Source organism: Leptopilina heterotoma, unplaced genomic scaffold (genome assembly GCF_015476425.1).
Source record: "Leptopilina heterotoma isolate Lh14 unplaced genomic scaffold, ASM1547642v1 Lhet_538, whole genome shotgun sequence".
In the NCBI taxonomy this organism is placed as follows: domain Eukaryota; kingdom Metazoa; phylum Arthropoda; class Insecta; order Hymenoptera; family Figitidae; genus Leptopilina; species Leptopilina heterotoma.
In genome coordinates, this window is record NW_025111117.1 from 192,238 (window position 1) to 217,232 (window position 24,995).

At 30.6% G+C, this 24,995-nt stretch overlaps 1 protein-coding gene across 1 annotated transcript; it reads left to right on the plus strand.

Annotated features, from left to right (window-relative positions):
- Positions 1-1,833: 1,833 nt before the first annotated feature.
- LOC122508330 lies at positions 1,834-6,665 on the plus strand. Its single transcript, XM_043621609.1, has 2 exons — positions 1,834-2,954; positions 4,903-6,665. The coding sequence occupies exon 2, from the start codon at positions 4,916-4,918 to the stop codon at positions 6,188-6,190; it is 1,275 nt and encodes a 424-aa protein (XP_043477544.1). The 5' UTR covers positions 1,834-2,954; positions 4,903-4,915; the 3' UTR covers positions 6,191-6,665.
- The last annotated feature ends 18,330 nt before the right edge of the window (positions 6,666-24,995 follow it).

Sequence of the window (24,995 nt, forward strand, 5' to 3'; positions counted from 1 at the left end):
TTTCCATATTAATTACATGAAGTGCTGTGTGGTGCGCATACGCGATTCGTACGAATATGACTTCGCTCAGTGCGTAGATATAAGCGGATCACCGAGAAATGTACTTCGACAACCGTACCCGACCTCTCATTGCCTGGAGGGGGAGGTACCGGTTCGAGCTAAGAAATAAAAGCAAACTTGAAATCACACAAGCTAGCTTAATTTTTCTCCTATACCCATTTTCCTATCTTCCATGCTACGAGCCTCGACTAGCAGCCAGACGGAGAAGGAAGGAAGGAGAGAAGGATGGAAGCTATTCCCCAGCCGCCTTGGGTCCCCCACCGCCTGCCAATTCTCTCCTAACCACGATGTCAGCTCAAAGGCCCCCATCGTCCGCCTCACTGCCACGTACCCCCCCCCCCCCCCGCTCAATGACGATACCAAAATTTAACCTACATCGCCGCACTGAGGGTTGCATTGGTTCCCCATGCAGTTCCCCATAAGGGTGAATTTTCATTTCCCCTAAATTCTCGCGGGTCAACCGGCCACTCTTAAAATACTAAAAATTCGATCTACCCTTTTTAAAGTTTCGCAGCACTCTTCTGTGAACAAATTTGACGAGAATTTCCCTACCCGTAAAAAAGGGAAATTCGCCCATGTCAGTTTAAAAGTTAAACTTTGAAAAATCTCAAAACACGTTACCTTCGATTTTAATAAAATTCATATCAAACGAAAGCTTCAATATTCTACTTTTTATTTATCAAGCGATAATAATGGACATTTCAGTAAATTTTAATTAATTAATTAAATTTTACAGACATTTAGAAGGTTATTATGCATAAATGGAGAAGAACAAATGCCGCCCTATACTTAATAAATGGTTCTCTCAATATAACCTTCGAAATGTTTGTAAAATTTAATTATTTTCTCAAAATCCACTGAAATGTCCATTATTATCGCTTGATAAATAAAAATTAGAATATTCAAGCTTTCGTTTGATATGAGTTTTATTAAAATCGGAGGTAACGTGTTTTGAGATTTTCCAAAGTTTAACTTTTAAACTCAATTTTCTATTTAAATTAAATTATTAAAAAAATATATTTTTTTATTTTTAGAAAGTTCAAAAATTCTACTTTCAAAATCACTAATATAAAAAGTAATTTGGTTCTACAGAATGGAAGAAATATTCATTTAAAAATTGTCTTACATTGGCAATTGTTTACGAAGGGGGTCGTTTTGAAATGGAATGCCTCTATATTAAAAGTGAAACAAGAATCTTCACGCGCGCTTTAGCGCGCGTTATTTGTGCTAGTATTATAATAATTCATGATAACAGTTAAAATTTTTTAATTTACATGTTTCATAAATTATTCTTTTAATTGAAATCACTGTCATCACTATAAGATTCATCATTTTGACTGACACCTTTGCGTGTACTTTTTGTTCCCACTGTTAATAAATAATCGTTGATACATAAACGTCCTTTTTCGGTGACATAGGTCAATAAACTTTTTACATCATTTTTTTTAGACTGAGTGATTCCTATTGTAGGTGGTTTGCATTTGGGAAGATCTTGGATCTTTTGAAGATTCGTTTTTATTTCGAATATTTTGGGATTTTTTAAATCGTAGCTTTTAAAAACTTCAATATTTCCATTTAGAGTGTATCGAATTGCTGAAGCTTCGCTAATTTTTAATCCTTTCGGCTTTATTAATTTGTTTTTAAATAATTTTTCAAAATCTTGAAGCTTGTCAGTCGCTGATTTATCTACTGTAAAAGGTGGATTTCTTGCGTTTTCAATTAAAGCGCAATAATCATCAAATGTTTCAATGCGCTCGAGTTTTTTCTTTTTCTTAGCGTACATGCCGAAATTACGGTCACATTGGCAGTAGGAGTGTCCGCGAACAGGAAATATATGTACAATCTCGACATTTTATTCCATTAACAAAAGAAAGCAGAAAGTAAGCACTGTATAATTACGATTTTGCCCAGGAGCCGCATCACAAAAGAAATATATTTTTTTATGATTTTCTACATCAAATTCTTTCTTCACGCTATCATAAAGAAAGCTGTAAACCACATTTGCTCCTTTTTTGTGATTCCTTCAAAAAAGGGATACATATAGCTGCCTTCTGAATTATGTATGTGAACATTAAATAAATAAAGCCAAACTAAACGTTTATAAAATTGATTATTTACAGGAATCTTTGGCAACGGTAAATTTTGCGCGTAAACAAACTCACAACACAAAACGTTTGTTTCTGATAAATACCGATTTTTTAAAGTTAAATAATCGTTGGCTTTTTTTATGTTCAACATAATTCTCATTTTCATTAGTATTTGTTTCACTTTTGTAACATAAATTACAAACATCAGTGCGAGGAAGACTACAAGAAAATGGCAAATTGTGGTTAAAATATTTCGCGTACGTCGATCTGTTTAGAGATATTTCATCTTTTTGCGTGACACTTTTATAAAATTCAACGAACAAATCATAGAGTAAATCCAAAGTTAATTCCGAAATTTAAAAATACTTTAAACCATGTAACGTTTTATTACGTTTCTGTTCTACTGACAATCCTTGTTGTTACTCAGATTGAATAATTCATATTAATATTATATTTTCAAATTATATTTCGCGCCTTAGCGCCAAACTTCAACACCAGGCGTCGCGCACGCCAAAAACAGCAGACGACAAAAGCACATGTTGCTTTTGACCGGCAAGAGACGCCAGATTGGTGTGAACTATAAGTGCGAAAACGCACCATTGCGCATAATTAATATAATTGTATTTTTATTCCTTGTGCCAAATAAATTGTTGTTTATTGTGAGTGCGCTAATTATTTCCGCCGTTTCCAGCGTCATAATCGCTAATTTCAGTTGTGGGAATACTAAAAAGGTTAGTCTTCTAATTTCGTTTTTCTTGGCTTGTCACCGAAGGAAGGAGGAGATATCTTTCGAGCAGTGGATTCCTGGTTGGTAATTGTGTCTCGCTAAGCGAGTCGAACCAATCCTCGAACGAGCAACTCCTCGTAACCGAAAAGAGTTGCGCCGGTTTAACGGCTCAGTGAACTGGTATCACCGTCACTTGCGCAATATTGCAAAAGTGCAAGGACCGCTAAATAAATTAGCGAGTCCCAAGGTACCTTGGAACTGGACCGAAGAACACGAGGCCGCGTTCAACGAAGTTAAGGAATCCTTAAAAAGCGCCTTGACTTTAGTCGCGCCTAGGCCCGGTTTACCCCTCTACATGTATACCGATGCAAGCGACACCGGTATCGGTGCTATCTTGACACAGCAAGATGGAGAAAAAGAATACTTAATCACATGCCTAAGCAGACCTTTAAGAGGTGCTGAATTAAATTACACCACCACTGAAAAGGAATGCTTGGCTGTGATTTTCGCTATTAAGAAGCTCCGCTGCTACCTCGAATGCGCTGAATTTACTGTGATCACAGATCATTCCAGTTTAATTTGGTTGCAAGGTCTCAAGGACCCAAAAGGTAGACTTGCGCGATGGGCTCTCGAGCTGTCCGCAAATAACGTCAAGATTGAGCACAGAAAAGGTACGACTAATGAAGCGCCGGATACGCTTTCGCGACTTTACGAAGACGATACTAGTGATACGCTCGTTACCGAACTAAATTCCGTTAAAAGTCAAAGTTGGTACGACCAGATGCTAGAAAAAGTTCGTAAAGATCCCTCGCGCTATGAAAGATATAAAGTTGATTCGAACAATCAACTATACTATTATAAACCAAATATGGTTAAAGAAACCATCGGCGATAATAACGCCTGGAAAAAGATCCTTAAAGAAAATGAAATTTTACCGATTATTACCGAACATCATTGCACTACTCAATCCGCGCACCAAGGCATCAATAAAACTTATCTTTCGATAATTAATCATTTTTATTGGCCCGGTATGCGCGAAGACATCAAGCGTTACGTTAATGAATGCGAGATTTGCCTCAAGTGTAAGCCGAAAAATACGCCCCCACAAGGTTTAATCTATCCGCGCAAAATTACGGAACCCTGGGAAACAGTGTCACTCGATATCGTAGGTCCCCTACCTCGGTCAAAATCCGGTAAAAATTATATCTTAGTTTGTGAAGACACGTATACTCGTTACATTGACTGCTTCGCGCTTTCTAAAGCAGACGGTCCCAAGATTGTAAAATCTTTAAACACCCTTGTTAACCGCTGGGGAGCGCCTAGAATTGTCATCACCGACAACGGTACAGAGTTCGTAAATCGGAATATCACATCGTTTTTACAAAAAATCGGTTCGGTACAACGGACAACACCCGTATACCATCCTCAGGCCAATCCTGTCGAGCGCGTAAACCGTAATTTGAAAACAATGTTAGCAAGCCTCCTCGGCGAAAATCAACGCGAATGGGATGTTCTGCTCGAAGATATCCAGTTCGCCTACAACACCATTGTACACACATCCCTTGGAGTCACTCCAGCTTTCTTAAATTTCGCTCGCGAACCGAGACGAATAGGCGAACCGCCACGTGACACAAACACAGACGTTAAAATTGACGAAACAATTAACACATGGTTAGATCGAATAAAACATATAGATGCGCTTCGCGCAAAAGTTGAACAATTCATGAAAAAGGCTAGTAAGAAGCAAGGCAAGATATATAACAAAAATCGAAAGAATAATATTGACTTTCAACCTGGAGATCTCGTATTCTACCCTAATAATGTCTTGTCTAACGCTGCACGTGGTTATAGTTCTAAACTAGCGCCACGTTATAAAGGTCCAGCAACAGTTCTAGAAAAATTGTCACCCATGATAATTGTTATCGGCAATTCGCATGGCAAAAAGTTAGGAAAATATCATATAAACGACTTAAAACCTGCAAGAAAGAATCTTCGATCGCGCTCTACGTTGTAAAATTTCTATTACAGATATACGATCACCATGGAACCAGCACCCAACGACAACACGAACAACGCTACTGGATCTGCCCTACAAGAGATTCCGGTTCTGTGCATTACGCCACTCCCCGAAGACCAAGGCGAACCCAGCAGCGCCGTCACTCTCGAGCAACCACCAAGTGGTCTGGTTGTTTTACGCAAGACAACCTTAGAAACCCTCTTAGCCGAACGTGACGACCTTAAAGAAAAGTTAACTACTATTCAACAACAATTGTCCTCTTTTGAAGAAAAAGAAAAACTAAATTGCGCAACGACCAGCAAGACCGCCGACCAAAAGGAAGAACACTACCAATTTATGGCGGATTTGAACAAGGAACGCTACAACCTAACAAACACGATCTCAGAACTCCAGAAAGAGATCACTGATCTAAAAGTCGAACGCGCCACCATGAAGAAAGATCTCGATTCATATGAAGCCGATTTCAACCGAGTTTGCGACGATTACTCTTACCAGGAAGACTACAGCCTCCGCCTCAAGAAACTCTTTTACAACACGGTATCCGAAGTATGCCATGCTCTCGCAAATTTGCGCGAACCGAAGCTGAGACCTAAGGCCCCCGAAGGCTGCCTTAACTGTGGTATCAGCGGGCATAGTTTTCGTTCCTGTCAAAGGAAGTATAACGGACGTTTCTGCCAAACCTGCGCACACCCCGACTTTTCAACCGAAGAATGTCCTTGGCCTCACTACCCTAATGGACCCTCTAGCATTCCCGAAAGCAGCAGATGTAAATCGTGCTGGCAATCAAAGACTACGCCAAACCCGCATTGCGCTGAGTGCCGTCGAAGAATGATAAGAGAAAATACCATTAAGCGCAATAAACTCGCCCAAGAATTAGAAGATGCATCATTCTCACTCCCTTCCACCAGTCAATCAATGAAGGATGGAAGACAAGCAACTCGCGCCATCATCGCTCCCCCAGCTTCTCAAGCCCAGCAGATAGCCATTACGTCAGTTGTAACTAACAACTCTAAGAGCGAATTTTGCATTCAATCCGAACCAAAAGCCGAGATTGGAATGCAGCCTTCTACTCAGCCAGCAAATCCCAAGACTGATCTGCAAAACGCGCAATCCAACGAAGAGCCAACGGTTTCACAAGACCCAATAGTTGAACCATTAGTACTCTCACTCCAAGTACAGCCCAGTAATGTGCAGAACCTGATCTCTCCAAGGGAATCGATCGATGACAACGTTGCTCTATGGGAATCTCTCACGGAAGCGTTTAAAATTGGACTAAACAAAGACGTCGAAAAAAATTAAATTCCAGTCTTCCTTGTACAACTAGTTTAGTAACGATAAACAGTATTACTTTAATTTTTTTAATTTAGTTTTCTTTTAGTTAAGAACGATCTCTTGACAACCAAATATTATAATTATCACCAATTTTGTTTTCTTTACTAAGTATTATTTTGCAAACTAAACTAAGTCATGATTACTATAGTAACTATTATTAAACAAAAAAAAAAAAAAAATTTACTTATTTTTGTTAGACTTCTAATAATAGTCGAAATTTTTATATATTGTTGCACCGTTGTGCCTTCGCGCCGTTGCGCAGTAAACTATTAGTAAAATCAAAAATATTAGCTTAGTATTTCATTTAGTTTCTAACCACCAAAGTTACTTAGATATTAGCGCCGTTGCGCAGTATTATTCTCATTATCTAAAGATTATATATATTTTTGTACTACTTAGATCCTAGCGCCGTTACAATTGTAATCAACGACTTCTCAGCGCCATTAAAACTTTTCGAATAAAGCAAATCTAATTGAAATATGTTGTTAGATATAATTATATTAATTAATATCCCACAACTGATTATTAAGACGAGAAGTGAGATATCAGATAAGTTTTGATTTCAGATTCTTTTCCTTCCTTTCATTCAGTTATCTTTGCATCTCAATTTTTAATGCTTTGTTTTATTCCTAAATCATTCTAATAATTATTCAATTCTAACTTAAAAGGATTAGTCTCTTTTGCAAGCCAAGGATTATGGGTTGGAGAGATTTAGCCAAACGACTCAATCCTGGGTAGCAACAACGATTTAGGAAGGGGGAATTGTAACGTTTTATTACGTTTCTGTTCTACTGACAATCCTTGTTGTTACTCAGATTGAATAATTCATATTAATATTATATTTTCAAATTATATTTCGCGCCTTAGCGCCAAACTTCAACACCAGGCGTCGCGCACGCCAAAAACAGCAGACGACAAAAGCACATGTTGCTTTTGACCGGCAAGAGACGCCAGATTGGTGTGAACTATAAGTGCGAAAACGCACCATTGCGCATAATTAATATAATTGTATTTTTATTCCTTGTGCCAAATAAATTGTTGTTTATTGTGAGTGCGCTAATTATTTCCGCCGTTTCCAGCGTCATAATCGCTAATTTCAGTTGTGGGAATACTAAAAAGGTTAGTCTTCTAATTTCGTTTTTCTTGGCTTGTCACCGAAGGAAGGAGGAGATATCTTTCGAGCAGTGGATTCCTGGTTGGTAATTGTGTCTCGCAATATGAGTCGAACCCTTACTCTATTTTTACAATAAATTCTTATATTGTTGGTCACAACCAGTGTTTTCTCTTCTGTAGTGAGATGATCTATGAGGTATACTTATGCAATGGATTTCAATCAACTCCTTTAAAACGTCATTTAATTTTACTACATGGTTACCATGTTTTCCTCGAAGATCGCTCACAGTATCTATGTTTAAAATTTTATTTTGCACAGTCCGTATTTTTTTATTCCTATATTGAGTACTTCGCAAAGAAATTTTTGGCAAATTGGAATATTTTTGCTCTTGTGCAATAATTCGAAGTTCCAACGAATTAATCTCGGTTTTGCAGAATTTTTATTTATTGACAAGGGATCGCTACATTTCATTACTGTACTCAATAAAACATTTTGTTTGTCATAATTGGCTAGTTCCCAACAATTTTAGTAAAATTTTTGTTGATCTGAAACGTTAATTTTCTCATAACATTTAAAGCGCTGACAACAGGAATCGACTTTTTTAAACGTTTTTGCATCAACCGCTTTACTTGAAGTAGATATATATTCTTCTCCCTAAAAAGTAATTATTAAAAATAGTTTTTTAACCCGTTGACTGTCGCTGACGCATATATGCGCAAAACTAAACTGGCCAAAAGTGGTTCATGACGCATATATGCGCAACTTAAAAAAGGTGATTAAAAACTTCTTAAATGTTCCTGAAACCAGTTTCTCGGGGGTTTTCGAGGTCGCTGATTACGAATATGACATTCGTCTTCCAAAATTCAAAATGGCGGATCCAATATGGCGGACAACAAAATAAAAAATTGATCAGATTGACTTGAATCGTAGTACTTGGGGGTTTTTGGGGTCGCACAGTGGGACGATATCACCAAAACGTGGCCAAAATAGAAATTTTTTTTTTTATTTTCTACTGTAAATGGTGTGATTTGTTGCCGTGATTATCCAAACTTTAATACCGAGAAGGACGATTTTATGTAAGGTTTGATTCAGCTAGTTGTTCATCGCAAAGTTAGCCTTCGTCCCGCATCCACACGACGCGTTGCACTAATTGTGATATTAAGAACTCTAAAAGTGTAGAGAAACAAAGAAAATTGGTCTTTTTAAATCGCTCTCAAAATAGAAAATCTTGCTGAAGGTATATATAAACATTTTATATAACGTTAATATTAATCCACGTTTACGTAAGTGCAAATAAATATACATATATATACGTATCTCTATAAATAGTGATTAAATAAAAGTCTATTTTAAAGAATGTTTTTAAAAAAACTTACGCAAACTTATGCTTTTATTCTACCTGGGATTTGTACCTTATAATATTACTTTTGACATATTTTAAAGACAGCTGCCATAAACTGCCTAACAAAGTTTAATAAGCAATTCTCTACCTGAGCGCAGTGGGACATAATAACAAATAAATAGTTAAAATCTAAAAGCGGTTTCAAAATCAAATTAAACTTATTACTCAGGGGTTTTTAGGGTCGCAGATTACAATTCTGAAATCAAAAATTAAAAAAAAGAAAATGGCGGATCCAAAATGGCGACAATTTTTTAAAAAAATTTATTAAAATTTAAAAAAAATACTTGTTAAGGAGATTTTGGGGTCGCAGGTTACGAATCTGAAATAAAAAATTATAATAAAATTAAAAACAAATACATGTTAAAGGGGGAGTAAGGTATTTTTTTATATTAATGTATGATATCTTAACCCCTTGACTGTCAACGAGATTCCCACTGTTTGGGCCAAACGTGTGTTAAAAAATTTTTTAATAGATTTTTATGAAACTTGGTACCCTAAGGTTTCTGGGGTAGTTGATTACGAATCTGAGATCAGTTTTTCGAAATTCAAAATGTCGGATTCAAGATGGCAGAAATTTTTTCAAAATTCATCGAATTTGCTTGAAACTGGTTACTCAAGGGTTTTAAGGGTCGCTGATTATGAATCTAATATTAGTTTTCCAAAATTCAAAAGGGCGGATCCAATATGGTGGACGACAAAATAAAAAAAATTAATTATAATGGCTTGAAACTGAATACTCGGGGGTTTTTAAAATTGCTAATAACGATTCTGACATTAATTTTCCAAAATTCAAAATGGCGGATCCAATATGGCGGACAACGAAATAAAAAATTGATCAGTTTGACTTGAAACTGAATACTTGGGAAAATTTATTGAATTTGTTTCAAACTGGTTAATCTCACATCAGTATGATAATTTTTGGTAAAATCAAATTTCGTTAAATATCCTGACATTAGCTGGTGAATTTAATTTTTATAATTTATTAAATTTTTTAAATTTTTTAAATTAACGACCCCAGAAGTTACTACGAGAAGACTGCCATAGGATTTTACATTACATTTTTTATTTATTAAACATTTTTATATATATTTTTTAATTTTATTTTTTATATACTAGATTATATACTAGACGCGTCGTTGCATGCAGCCACGTAAAACTGAAACCCTAAGTAACTTTCAAGCCAATTCAATTAATTTTTTATTTTGTCGTCCGCCATACTGTATCAGCCATTTTAAAGTTTCAAAAACTGATTTCAGTTTCGTAATCAGCAACCCTGAAAATCCCCGAGTATTCAGTTTTAAGTCAATCTGATCATTTTTTTATTTTGTCGTCCACCATATTGGATCCGCTATTTTGAATTTTGGAAAAATAATGTCAGATTTGTAATCCGCGACCTTCAAAACCCCCAAGTATTCAGTTTCAAGTCAATTCAATCAATTTTTTTATTTTGTTGTCCGCCATATTGGATCTGCCATTTTAAATTTTGAAAAAATAATGTCAGATTCGTAATCAGCGACCCTAAAAACCCCCGAGTAATAAGTTACAATTGATTTAAAACATGTTTTCATATTTTGACCAGGATTTAGTGATTCTGTCCCACTGTGCTATGCCGCAAAGGGTTCAAAAAAATCCAAAATTGACTAAAATATCGCGAGTTGAAGTAAAAATTTAATTAAATTTTATGTTTTAAAAAACATGGTTTTTGTTCATTATTTCGAAAACGGTAAGGGGCCGTTCAAAAAAAACGTAACGCTATTTTTCGGAAATTTGGACTTCCCCTCCCCGCATGTAACGCAATGTTGTATACATTAGCGCCATTTTTTCTACTGACCGTAACAAATAGCTTGACCCCCCCTCCCCCCAAAAGCGTTACGTATTTTTTGAACGGCCCCTAATAAATAGAAAAAAATGTTATACGAAAAAAAGGTGCGCAATCAAATTTTCTATAAGGATATGTATAATAAACATTTTAAAACAAAAGTTGAATTTCAAGTGGCCAGGGGCCAACGTTTTTCAGCGCGGCGAGTTTATGTGCCCTAGCCTGGCCGCGATTTGTTAAGATAATTATTTTTTAATCTGGTGATATCATTGAGCGCCGGGCAGAAAAAGTTTCCTTTTTACCTAAAGAAACAAATACGAATATACTTAAGTTGATCTATAAATAATTAATAGACCCAAAAACTTAATAATATTAAAGAAAAAGAAATTTTATTGACATTTTGAATTTTAATATTAATTTAATAAAGTTTTGAACATCTCGGACTATTGTTTATGGATTTTTATGAAGTTTACACATTTTTCAGGTAAAAATGTGTACTTTAAAATAAAAATAATGTAAATAAAAAAATTAAAAAATTTTTTTTTCATTATTTACTTCTCCCTGAGAAAAATGTTATTAACATATTTGGAATCCTTATGAATTCACCTTTAATTTAATAAAGCAAAATTGATAAAGACTCATCTGGTTCCGGAGATATTGAAGTTTTTGTAAAAAAAGACTAGCTGCAGCAACAAGGTGAGCTTCGAATAAAAAGCCAAACGTTCTTGCCCATCCCATTTTTTAGTATCGTTTCGGTAAAGCCATACAATAATTTTAAGACAAAAAAGAAAAAATCGGTACATGAAATTTTGAATAAACTCAGTTTTTCGATTTTTTCATTTTGGAAATTTCAAAAATCTTCATTTGTTAGTAAGTTGGGCAAATTCTACAAAAATTGAGTAGAAATAGACAAAACTTCGATAATATAGAAGAATTTAACTACAAACATCTAAATTTCAAATGGTTCTGGGTCAAATTTTCTCAAAAAAATCAAAGTTGGTCATGGGTCTTTCAATTTTTGTTAAACTTGGTATAAAGGTAGTGTTTTATGACAGAAGATTTTAGGAAAAAAAAAATTTTTAAAAATTTTCAAAATTGTGGATTTTACCGGGCATTAAATATTAAAGCACATTTTTTTTGAAAAACGAATAACTTTTGTCCATTTAGTTACATTTTGTTTATATTTTAGGTAATAATAGTTGATTATATAACAATTTAAAGTGCAATATTAAAGAAAAAAAAATCCATAATTTGCCCGGAAAAAAAGTCAAAAAAAATTTTGATTTAATTTTTTCGGGCATAAGCACCCCTTCGACTTTTTTGTAACTATAATATTTGGATTCGTTATCTTCTCCAGAATTTTTTGCAAAAAAAAAATCTCTGGAGACTTTAAAATTAACCGAAATATCGAATTTTTTGTCTCGAGGTGCACAAATATCGATCTCGCGTAAACACGCCTGAGATGTGCACCAAACGTTTTTAAGCGTTAATTTTCGCATTCTAATATGTTTTTGTTAATTTTTAGTAAACAAGGAAGATTTAAAATCAAGTTTTGCAATTATAATTTTGTTTTTAAACAATTTTGAATCTCAAAATGTGTATGTAATATATAAGGGGCAAATTTTCTCAAATGTACCAATGTCAAAATTGCAAGTTGTTAGATCGGGCTAATATTTTCACAGTATTTAGAACTATGAATGAGTACTTAAAACCACCTAGTAATTATGAAATTTTTTTAAAAATTGTAGGGGGAGGGGGTTGAAGAGTTTGGATAAGTATAAACAGTGAGTTTTATAAAAAATCGTAGCTTTTATATAATAAAGAAAAAATAATTGTGACCTATATGTTTTTGGTAGGTTTTTTTCTGCTCTTTCAAATAGTGAGAATTTTTTTTCAAAAATTCAAAATTTAACCCTTCTTTTGAAAACTAAATTTTTTTTATTTTTCTTCAAAAAAAGTCCCCTTTTTTTTCTTGTACCAAAAGAAAGCTTATGATGTGTACTTTCAATATGTGAAACGAAAAAATGACGTTTTTTTGTTTTTGAATTATTAATTAATTAATTAATAAAAATTGAAATATTTTACAATATGAAGTATTTTGACTAAATTGACGTTTTACAAATAAATATTTATAAAAATAAAGATAAAGAGTTAGGTTTTTTTAAACAAATGTTTATATAATTCTACTTAAAAAAAATATATTCCAGTAATTTGCAACGATTGTTTAAATAAAATATTCAACACCTTATGCGTGTATCACGCTTGATACAGATATTAAAATAATTAAAAATTATTCTGATAAAAAAATCATCTCTTCTTACATCAAAAAAGTAAAAATTAAAAAAATGTACTTTAGAAAATGTCAAAAAATATTAAGCCTTGAAGTTTAGTTAAAAAAGTTTAGAAGTTTAGTTTTTTAGAAAAAAAATTTTTCATTTTCAAAAGAAGGGTTAAATTTTAAATTTTTGAAAAATAATTCTCACCATTTGAAAGAGCAGAAAAAAACCTACCAAAAACATACAAGTCACAATTATTTTTTCTTTATTATATAAAAGCTACGATTTTTTATAAAACTCACTGTTTACACTTATCCAAACTCTTCAACCCCCTCCTCCCTACAATTTTTTAAAAAATTTCATAATTACTAGGTGGTTTTAAGTACTCATTCATAGTTCTAAATACTGTGAAAATATTAGCCCGATCTAACAACTTGCAATTTTGACATTGGTACATTTGAGAAAATTTGCCCTTTATATATTACATACACATTTTGAGATTCAAAATTGTTTAAAAACAAATTTATAATTGCAAAACTTGATTTTAAACCTTCCTTGTGTACTAAAAATTAACAAAAACATTATAGAATGCGAAAATTTACGCTTAAAAACGTTTGGTGCACATCTCAGGCGTGTTTACGCGAGATCGATATTTGTGCACCTCGAGACAAAAAATTCGATATTTCGGTTAGTTTTAAAGTCTCCAGGGATTTTTTTTTGCAAAAAATTCTGGAGAAGATAACAAATCCAAATATTATAGTTACAAAAAAATCAAAGGGGTGCTTATGCCCGAAAAAATGAAATCAAAATTTTTTTTGACTTTTTTTCCGGGCAAATTTTGGATTTTTTTTTCTTTAATATTGCACTTTAAATTGTTATATAATCAACTATTATTACCTAAAATATAAACAAAATTTAACTAAATCGATAAAAGTTATTCGTTTTTCAAAAAAAATGTGCTTTAATATTTAATGCCCGGTAAAATCCACAATTTTGAAAATTTTTAAAAATCTTTTTTTCCTAAAATCTTCTGTCATAAAACACTACCTTTATACCAAGTTTAACAAAAATTGAAAGACCCATGACCAACTTTGATTTTTTTGAGAAAATTTGACCCTTCTGCAGATTTTCGGTATAAATGGATACGAATTCTATGTCAGATTTCCAAAATTCAAAATAGCGGATTGTATATGGCAGGCGATTTGGTAAATTCGACATCGTATTCGCATTTAACCGAAAATACTTAGAAGTATTTAAAATTTATATTCTGGTTTGTAGTAATATTCTTCTTCATTATCGAAGTTTTGTCTGTTTTTATTCTTAGTTTTCAAAGAATTTGCCAAACTCAGTAAACAGAATGACCGATTACTCAGAGGAAAATGAAAATATTTTAAATTTTCAAAATGTATTTTATTACATATACGCCATTGGTATGATTGCTGAGCTAATTCACTAAGTTCTCATAACAAAAACTCACGACAGAGGGCATGCAAAGCACGTTGAGTATTTCAATTTCAATACTATATTATGTAGCAATTTCTCTCAGTTTAGGCAGAACTGAATCTTGTAAAATCAGTTTGTTGCATAATGCAGCGCCAGCGGCTGAATGAGTAAATACTGAATTTCGATAATTTAAAAAAATTCTGAAAAAATAGTAAAAATCATATACCTACGACGGGACAAGGATTAAAATTTGCGTAAAGAGAAGTAGTTTTTTTGGAATTTTCTTAAAGAAAATCGAAGGATACAAACAGATTTGAAAATTAAATTTTAATCTTAAAATTTTTAAAAATGCAGTAAAAAATTTTTGAAAAATATTTTTCATAAATTTTTTTAAAAGTTCATGAAAAAACAAAAAATTTTCATATAAGAAAGTTTAAAATCGATCAACATTTGTAGAAGTTGTGAGCATTCAAAAATTTTTTTTTTTCAAAACGTAAAATTTTGAAAAATTCGTATCTTGTAAACGGCTGGGTAAAAAAAGTTGAAAAAAATCATGAAGCTCTTTTTCAACTAGTGCTAAAAGATAAAAAATGTTTGATCCAAATAAAAAATGTGAATTTTGACGATATGTTGGTTTGGCGTGGAATGTCTCATATACACAAACTCCTTCTAAAAGTTCAAAAATTAAGTCGACAGTTAGATTTTTAGCAATGTAAAAGTCCTGAACTTTGTGAAAAACGCACGGTGCCTTAATGCCATTTTGAGATGTATTCAGTATTTTGCTATGTTCATTATAATTTTCTTTTGTTCGTAATTTAGCTGCATCTTCTTTCACCATTTTCGAAATTTCTTTTGATGTTGCTATACATATTCTGCATTACACATTTGCATTAAAACACTCTACCAAACCGAATATTTGATTTAAGCCCAAATTATCGCCTAAAATAAGTATTAATTGAAATTTAACAAGTTTAAGAACGCCATTAATATTTATAAAAATGCCTGTAGTGTGCAAAAAATTCAATTCATCAATAAGCTTAAAAAAAGTCTTTTATTGTCAAATTTTTTTTATTGTCAATGTGTATTAATTTTGAGAATATGATGCTGGATAATTTAGAAGCAATATCTGGCGGCAGGCAAGCAATTGACGCGTAGACAACTCCAAATTTATTGGTTCCAGTGTGGCTTCCTAGAAGGTTTCCTGTTTCTATTTCGTCGTAATAAATATTGTGATGCGGAATTTTCCACGCACAAAATTTTCTTAATTTTCTCTTGTTTTGAATTGGATTTAAAAAAAATAACTCGTCAAAACGAGAATATTTCCTTTCCTAAAATAAAAATAAACTATTAATTAAACAAATACAAATTATAATTAAATTATTATTATAATTATTAATTAAATTATTGAATTAAATGAAACAAAACCTACCAGCTTGTCAGATCAACAATACTATGAAACTCGAAATTAGAACATTTTCTGCCGTTCGTATTTTATTATTTTTATAGTCATCGAAAAAATGTTCACTGGAAATCTGCTGGTCTTTTAACGCTGTCACAAGTCGAAATCTACAGGGAAAGTGCTTTCTGGTGCATATATTCGGATGTGAGTCTCGAATATTCAAGAGCACCAGGAAGACGAAAATTGTTTATTGTTTTGGTCCTGTTAAAACACTGACAGCGGTCACATTGGATTAATGGGGGACGCGGAGTAAACGACAGCGACTAATAAGTAGGCGCTCTGCATTATCAGCGGCGGATATCTTACCTCGCGCGGATAAGAGTAGAGAGAGTAAAGTTAAAATAATAGTACGCCGGGGACTCACCTTAAAACTAAAAAGAAGCGCGTGTGTAGCGACGCTCTCGTAGCCAGACACACGGCCATTTTTATTCATTCTCGTTCTGATTGTATAGTAAGGCGCATCACGCCACTCTAAAATTATTCAAAATTGTTTAACTAAAATTAAAAGTTAAGTGTCATGTCTGAACGAGGGGCCATGCAGGGTCGCAGGCGCATTGATGGTGAGTCACAGTAATCTCAAATTATAATTTTCTCGCCAGATTGGCAACTATTAATATTATTCGAAAATTGTGAAAAGTGATGCTTGTCACTGCCTTTGTCATGCGGTAAATTAATTTGAAAATTCGGCCTTTTGCCGAATATAATAATTGTTAATATTAAAATTTAAAGTAAAATTTATTGAATAAAAATAATTTTGTGTAAAATCTAAATTCAGTGACAGTAATAATTGTGTTGATCTCCTTACTCCTCCTTTCTCCGCGGTTTATTAGGAATTTTTCTAATAATTTCTGAATTAGTCTGGCAAAATAATTAAAATTAACTAATTTAATCTTTTGGATATTTTTAAGTAAAATATCCTGGCGCTAATAAAATAATATATTGTTACGATCCTAATTATTATAATTTCCCTAATGTTTCCCGATTTTATTTTAAAATTAATTAAAATAGGGACGGGGTAGTAAATAACAAGAAATTACTTTAGTTGAACAAATGTATGTGTATTTTATGAAATAAGATAAAATTGATGAAAATAAGAGATGGACACAGGCTTTTTAATGTGAGTCTTAGAGTGGTTAATTGTTTACCTTGGGACAAAGGGTGATGCTAGACGTTCAGGTATAATGGCACTGGTCCTTTAATGGTTGACTAATTGGATGCAGTATTGTGTCTCGAGAAACAGGAACACTCTTTTCAAATGGCAAATTTGACTTCCAGATCGACTTTCCAAAATGCACTTTTGAAATATACGTAGAGTAAAGGACAACTACTGAAACTGGGATTAGGGCACTGTGTCGTGAAGAACCACTTGTTATAGATAAAATTTTAAGACTGACTTGTGCAGAGCACCACTTCTCAATTTGAGACTTATAATGTTGACGACTACATTTTCTTGACTGCTTTTCTAGACTGATTTCTTAGACTGAACTGCTGTTGATGGTCTGGCTCTTCTTATACCCAAATTTTCCTGTATATTTTAGAGTTTGTTCGACTTTTCATGTATTTTAGGAATCGTTCGAGTTTCCATGCATTTTTAGAAACCCTCTGTTGCGGGAACACTTGTGGTGACTCACCATTAGATCGCACGTGTCCATTGTTTATTATTCATACGTTATTTTATAATGTTGTTATTTCCATTAATTGTTTATAATTTGTTGTTACAATTGATTGTTTATAATTTGTTATTACAATTCATTATTTATAATTTGTTGTATTATTTGTTGATATTTATTATTACAATTCTATTATTTAATATTTATTATTACAATTTATTATTGTTTATTATTATTTCTTAAAGTTTGTTGTTAAGATTGTTATATTTAACTATTTATTACATTTTGTTATTATTTGTTAATATTTATTATTACAATTTATTATTGATTATTATTAATATTTATAGTTATTATTTATAATAATATGTAAATAACAATTTTGTTATTAACTTTTATTATGATTATTACTATTATTATTAATTATTATTAATATTATTAATTAACATGATTATTATTATAAATTATTAAGATTAATTATTATTCTACATATTATTATTGAAAATAGGTTACGGTGACGTAACAATATCCAAATTTATTAAAATAATTAAATTCAAAGTGTAGATAACGTTCTATTTTAACCTCTTGTCAAAATATTATTTTGTTTTGGTTAAATAAAGTTAGAACAGGAGTAAAATCTCAAAATAAATATCCTAAATGTTTAAAAGTCAATAAATAATTATTAAAATAATAATTAAAAAATAAGCATGAACGTTATAATATATAAAGGAAGAACTAGACTGTCTGTACATTTTTTAGAATATTTACTTAACCATAATTTTGCCTACATGATATTAGATATCATTACTTGTGATTCTTCAGAAAGAGTTTAAATATAATTACATATTTCGCAAACAACAGAACAACAGGTTTAAAAAGTTTTGCATGTTGATTAAAACACTTTTCCACATTTCTTAAAACTGAATCATCAGCTTTATTTTTTAAAACATCAATAACATCCTTTTTAAGTGATGGTATATAAGTGTTTCGCATGAAATCATTTAAATAATCGAAAACAATTTGAACAATCTTTCTCGGCAAGATTGGATCACCGTACAAAAGTAAAATAAATGTTAAAATATGATTCAACATCATTAAAGGATCCATTATTAAAAAAACTTTTAAAAAAATTTTGCTTATCGATATATATGGGCAATTCCACGTGAGATTTCAGTCGACCTCTTAAAATCGGCCAAAAATATTTTTTTTCTATTCTGTGTTGAAAAAAAACAGATACGTATTTTTTTATTATTTTTTTGGAGGCCAAATTTTTGAGTTATGAATTTTCAAAATTTTCGCTTTTTAAATGTAGGTATATTTTTAATGTCAGATAACTCAAAAAATATTGCTTCTTTTCATTTTTTGACAAGAAAAAAAAAGTTTTGTTTTTCTCTCTACTTTTGAATAATCACAACAAAAAAATTTTTTTTTCATTTTCTATTAAAAAAATAAAAAAATTTTATAAACAAATTAATTTTTTTTAACTTTGGGTATGATAAATTTTTAATTTTCTTTTTTTAAAACATACCTGGAAATGATAAGAAGGTTTTGCAAAAAGTTTCAGAGTGGGCCTGACAAGTTTGATGGGTCCAAAAAAATAATTAAGCTGTCCGTGCAGGTCGCACGCACGTGGCACAATGGGATTTATTTACAATTTATTATTAAGAATTGTTTAGAGCCTAAAAATTCAATAATAATCAAAATCCGATAAAATTTGTAGTTTCTAGACAATTTTTAATAATAAATTGTAAAAAAATCCCATTGTGCCACGTGCGTGCGACCTGCACGGACAGCTTAAATATTTTTTTGGACCCATCAAACTTGTCAGGCCCACTCTGAAACTTTTTGCAAAACCTTCTTATCATTTCCAGGTATGTTTTAAAAAAAGAAAATTAAAAATTTATCATACCCAAAGTTAAAAAAAATTAATTTGTTTATAAAATTTTTTTATTTTTTTAATAGAAAATGAAAAAAAAATTTTTTTGTTGTGATTATTCAAAAGTAGAGAGAAAAACAAAACTTTTTTTTTCTTGTCAAAAAATGAAAAGAAGCAATATTTTTTGAGTTATCTGACATTAAAAATATACCTACATTTAAAAAGCGAAAATTTTGAAAATTCATAACTTAAAAATTTGGCCTCTAAAAAAATAATAAAAAAATACGTATCTGTTTTTTTTCAATACAGAATAGAAAAAAAATATTTTTGGCCGATTTTAAGAGGTCGACTGAAATCTCACGTGGAATTGCCCATATATAATAGTTTGAAATTTCTCTTTATAAACTCTGTTAATACTTTTAAATATTAAGAATGAACTTCGACACGAACGAATTAGCTTTAAAAAAATTCAAGGCATACACTATCTTTTCGAAGAATGCCCATACACAATCACACAAGAAAGAAACCGTATGTAATGCAGTTATGCTTTTATAGCATGCAACCACTGCTTTCAAATGGTCACAGTAAATGTACTATTCACTATTCAATACAGGATACGTTTGGAAATTCTCAATTTTTCCTTGAAAAATTAAATACGGATGAATCGGGAGACCCAAACTGCTCAACCAATTTTCAAATTTGGCTTTTTTTTCGTCAATATTGTCCGATTCCTAGTAGAATAAAATATTATTAAAAATGGATAATCTAAATCTGTTATTTATTATAAATTTTTTACCTTTATTTGTAGAATAAAGGATTTTGTAATATCCTATTTCGCAAAAGTAACAGTTTTCGTTTCAACTTTAAAGACTATATAATTTTGATCCATAAAGGCACCAATATCCTTGCCTTTCAATTTTTTGGCATGTGAAATATTTTTTTTTGATAACGTCGGCCAAGTTTCACAAACTAATGTTGATTATGATGGGATTAAATCGATTGAAATAATTTCTTTTCTCAACAGATCTGCAATTATTGTTTGGAAATCTTGTTCCAACAATATTATACCTCGTAGAGCTGATATACACGGAAAGCTTTTAAAATATTTTTCTAACAAGTCGATATTTTTATTTTTTACTTTTTTCGTCAATAATTTCACTCGATCTTTAAATGTTTTTTCCCATTGTATCAGTGTTTTTGCAAATGAATTTTCAGCTAGACATTGGCTCGTTAAACAATTATTATCAGTTTCTGGTAATATTTCTGTACCTATGTAACAAATATATTATTACAGTGGAACCTCGATTATCCGAACTAACCTAGGCAAGGCCGGGTTCGGATAATCGAAAGTTCGGATAATAGAGATTTAAATTTTTTTTTATATAATTAAAGTAAAAAAATCGACAGTTGAATTATATATATTTCATTTAATCCATTTCTTAAATATACATAAGTATATATACGTAAATATATATTAATTCATAATAATATATTAATAAAACATAGAATTTAGAATTTTTAAATATTTTTCTGGCATAAATTTCGTTATTTTCCTTTGAAAGATTCAGGAGGCCAAAAAAAGTTCGGATAATAGAAGTTCGGATAAAATGATTTTCGGTTCGGATAATCGAGGTTCCACTGTACTAAAAAGGTTAAATATCAAATTCTAAATATTAATACTGTAAAAGATTTTTATTACCTTCTGCAGTTTTTGTGTAATTTTGCAATTTTGGACCTAAGATAATAAACAATAATTATTAAATGTCAATTCGATATGTTAACAATTGTATAAACAATTAATTGTTGTTATTTATTAACTTTTTTTCTATTGCATCTAGGAAGATGCAGTTTTTTTCTAACCAACAAAAACGTTGGTAAGGTTTACAACGTTTATTATCAACGTATATTATCTTAGATCCAAAATTGTAAAATTAAAAAAAACTGCATCTTTCTAGGTGTAATAAAAAAAGTTAATAAATAACAACAATTTATTGTTTAAACAATGTTAATTAATAACTATAGCAAATTTAATTTAATGTTTTATTTAATTCATTAATTTAGCATTAAATAATACCGATATCATGCTGCCAAATATATAGAAATTTGCTTTATTCTCTATTTTGTTTTAGGAATTGTTATAAATTACAGGGCTCGAACTAGGTCCGTAAATCCCGTAAAAGTCCGTAACTTTGCTTGAAGTCCGTAAAAGTCCGTTTTTTTGAAAAAAGGTCCGTAAAGTACGTAAATTATACGATATAATTTGGATAATTTTAGAGAAATTACAAATGATTGAAGGAATTCAATTATTTTCAAAAGTAATAAAATTCTTCGCAAAAATTCAATTATGTTCAAAAATTTTTAAAAATTCTCGTCAAAATTTCAATTATCTTTAGAAATAATTAAATTCTTCTCCGAAATATCAATTATTTTCAAAAATTTTAATAAAATTCTTAGAAAAATTTCAATTATTTTTAAAATTTTTCTCAATTCAATGATTTTTAATAGGTATCTATACTATTCTAATAAAATTTTCCAACAGAATTCAATTACACAGCCACACAAAAAAAATAAAGTGTTTTGATCTGGGGTCGAGACATATGTATTCCGATGTATTTCGATGCGCTGAATCCGAATCCGCCATCAGAATTTGGCCAATGGGTCCTGGTTTCGTCCTAACCTCAAAAAATACCCTAAAATCGTTAAAATGGTCACTTTTAATTTATCAAAATTGAATCTAACCGCATATTGTTAATTTTCTAAGATCCCTTAATTTAAATAAACTATTCTATAAGCTTTTTAATTCAAAATTCATATAAAACATTAAATCTATCGAACCTAACCTCAAAAACACATCTAAGATTCCAAACAAACAAATTATACCATACACAGCGCAATAAAAATTATGTAAACTCATGAAAGTTACAACTTAGGTGTTTTTATGATTGCTAATTACGAATCCGGTGTTGATTCTATGATCAGTATCTATAGGCTCACAATTTTGAAAGGTATTTTTCGGTACTGGTTTAAGAGTGTCCAAAATAATTCAAGAATCTTCATTACTAAAAATGAAATTAGACGTACGTTATTAATTATAAAACGAAAGGAAAGAATGTGTATTAAAATATGAATTATAACTTTAGAACTATCGACTAGGATAAATCTAAGACACTAACAGTAAATTTGGTTTTAAGTTTACAAGGCTCGAAGCAGTGAAAGTATTTAAAAATACGGACTTTACGGACCAACTGACAAAAATAGAATCAGGCCTAATCAAATAAGAGAACATTTTACTTAAAACTACAAATTCAATTTTTCATAACTATAAAACATAAAGAAATCGATAACTCCGAGTCTTTGACTCGACGTCATCGATTTCTTCATGTTATATAATAATTAATAATAATAATTATTAATAAAATTAATTTATAATAATTAAAATCATTATGAATTCAATTATTATTTTTAAGAATTTTTATCTAAAATTCTTTTTTATATCGATTTTTTAAAATAATTTTCGAAAAAGTTCTTTGACAATTTTCAAATTCATTTGTTTATAATATTCAATTTTACGAAATTTCAATTATTCGTAAATTCTTTAATTAAATAAATAGGGTGATGGAACCATTTGTCGAGGAAATAGTGAGGTTCAACATTTACACATTTTTTAATCACAATTAAGGCCATCCATGTAAATTAAAAAATATGATTTAAGTAAGAGGAGTACCTAAGCTATTATACTTAATAAAATTTCGTTAAAAAAAATAAATTATATATTAAATAATTAATATAAAAGAAATTGTTTGTAAAATACCATTTGTTGAGGCTCAGATACCAATTGCTCGAGTTTTTGACCCAGTTGTCGTTTTTGTTTTGTCATATAATAGAAATTAATAGAAATTAATTACCGACGGATTAGCTTAGTCGGATAGATGCCTCGCTTGGCGGTCGTTAAAGGACCAAGGGTATAAGTACCCTTGGTTCGCGCCCATTTGGCTTGGTATTTTTCCGGCACGTGAGATAATCTGAGCGGGACGTTTGACGTCGAGGTATAATGATGTGCACCGTCGATTATTGTCCAGTACACACCATTAGAACTCGGCTGTCGATAAACCGGTTGTACTCAGGAGAGTTTTCTACAGTTTCCCTCTCCACTGGCAAGAAAACCCATTAGACGGGTGGTCCAGGCAAATGCGAGTACTCCTAATAAAAGTCGGCCGTTGACGCAAAAATTAGGTTAATAATATTAACATTAATATTAATAATATATATTATATAGAATTTTCATATGTAGAATGGTTATGCTTAATCCAAAAAAGTATTTCTCGGTGACTCTTGTCGAAGTGCGTAAGGCCAATAGGGCAGGAGTATAAACAATAAAAAAAATTAATAATTAATTATATTTCATAACAAATGTTTCCAAAAAAGTAAATTTTAAATTGAAAATGATTTCTATAAAAAATTTAATTTAAAGAACATTTCTTACGTTATTAGATAATGTTTACATAAACCTAACCATATATTAATCTACGAAAATGACAGATAATATTTATGCTTACGTTTTTAATTGACAATCGAAAAATGGTGTCAAATAATAAAATATGCCAAACCCATTTCTCGAGTCAACAAATCGACAATTGGAGAGCAATCAAAATTCAGTACCAGTTACCAAGTATTAATTTTATTTAAACTAATAAATAATCATATAAAGTAATTATCAACAGTTATATACTCTTTGTTTTCTTCTAAATTTGATGGTATTAAAGAAGTTTTTAAATATTAAAAAATATACTGTTTTTAGAAGTAAAATAACACTAGTCACATTACGAATGAAAATAGCAAATGGTGTCATTCCTCTGATTTCGTGAGCAATGCACATAAAATTATTTTTTTTAAGAAAAACAATTTAACATTACAATATAAAACATTGTTTTATAAATAACTTTATTAAATTTGGAATATTGTTATATTATTTTATTTTACGTATTTAATATAATTTACTATTTATGGACATAAATGACTCGAAAACTGGTGTCGACTCGACAACTGGTTCCTTCACCCGATTAGAAAATAGAAACTATAAAAATAATATTAAAACAACTCAGTTAAACTTTTTAAAAAAAATTAATTACAAAATTCAATTTCGTTTTTAAATTCACGCTCTATTGCATTTAATATTCAATTATTATCTAAAATTTTAACTGAAATTTATTTTTACGAAATAAAAATCAATTTTTATTAGAAAATTCTACTAGAATTCAATTATTTAAATACAAATAAAATGCAAATAAATAATTTATTGAATAATTGAACGTTTCTTAAAATTCAATTCCCATTAAAAAATCGTTATCGACAAATTTTTAAATAATCCTATTCTGTCAACGAATTTTAATAAAATTTTTAAAAATAATTACATTTTTCAACAAAATTTGATTAAAATTGTATTAAAAATTATTGAATTTTATTATTTATGAAAGTAATTGAATTCTTGCGAAAAATTTTATTAAAATCTGCAAGAATAATTAAATTCTTGTAAAAAATTAACAGGAATTCAATTATTTAAAAAAAATTTAATAAAATTCTTGGCATAAATTAAAAATAACAAAATTATTAGCACATATTCAATTATTTTCAGAAATTTTAATAAAATTTTTCGCAAGAATTTAAATATTTTCGTAAAATAATAAAACTTTTTGCAGAGATTAAATTATTTTCAAAAGTCCTAATAAAATTCTTCGCAAAAATTCAATTCTTTTCAAAAATATCAGAATTTTAGCAG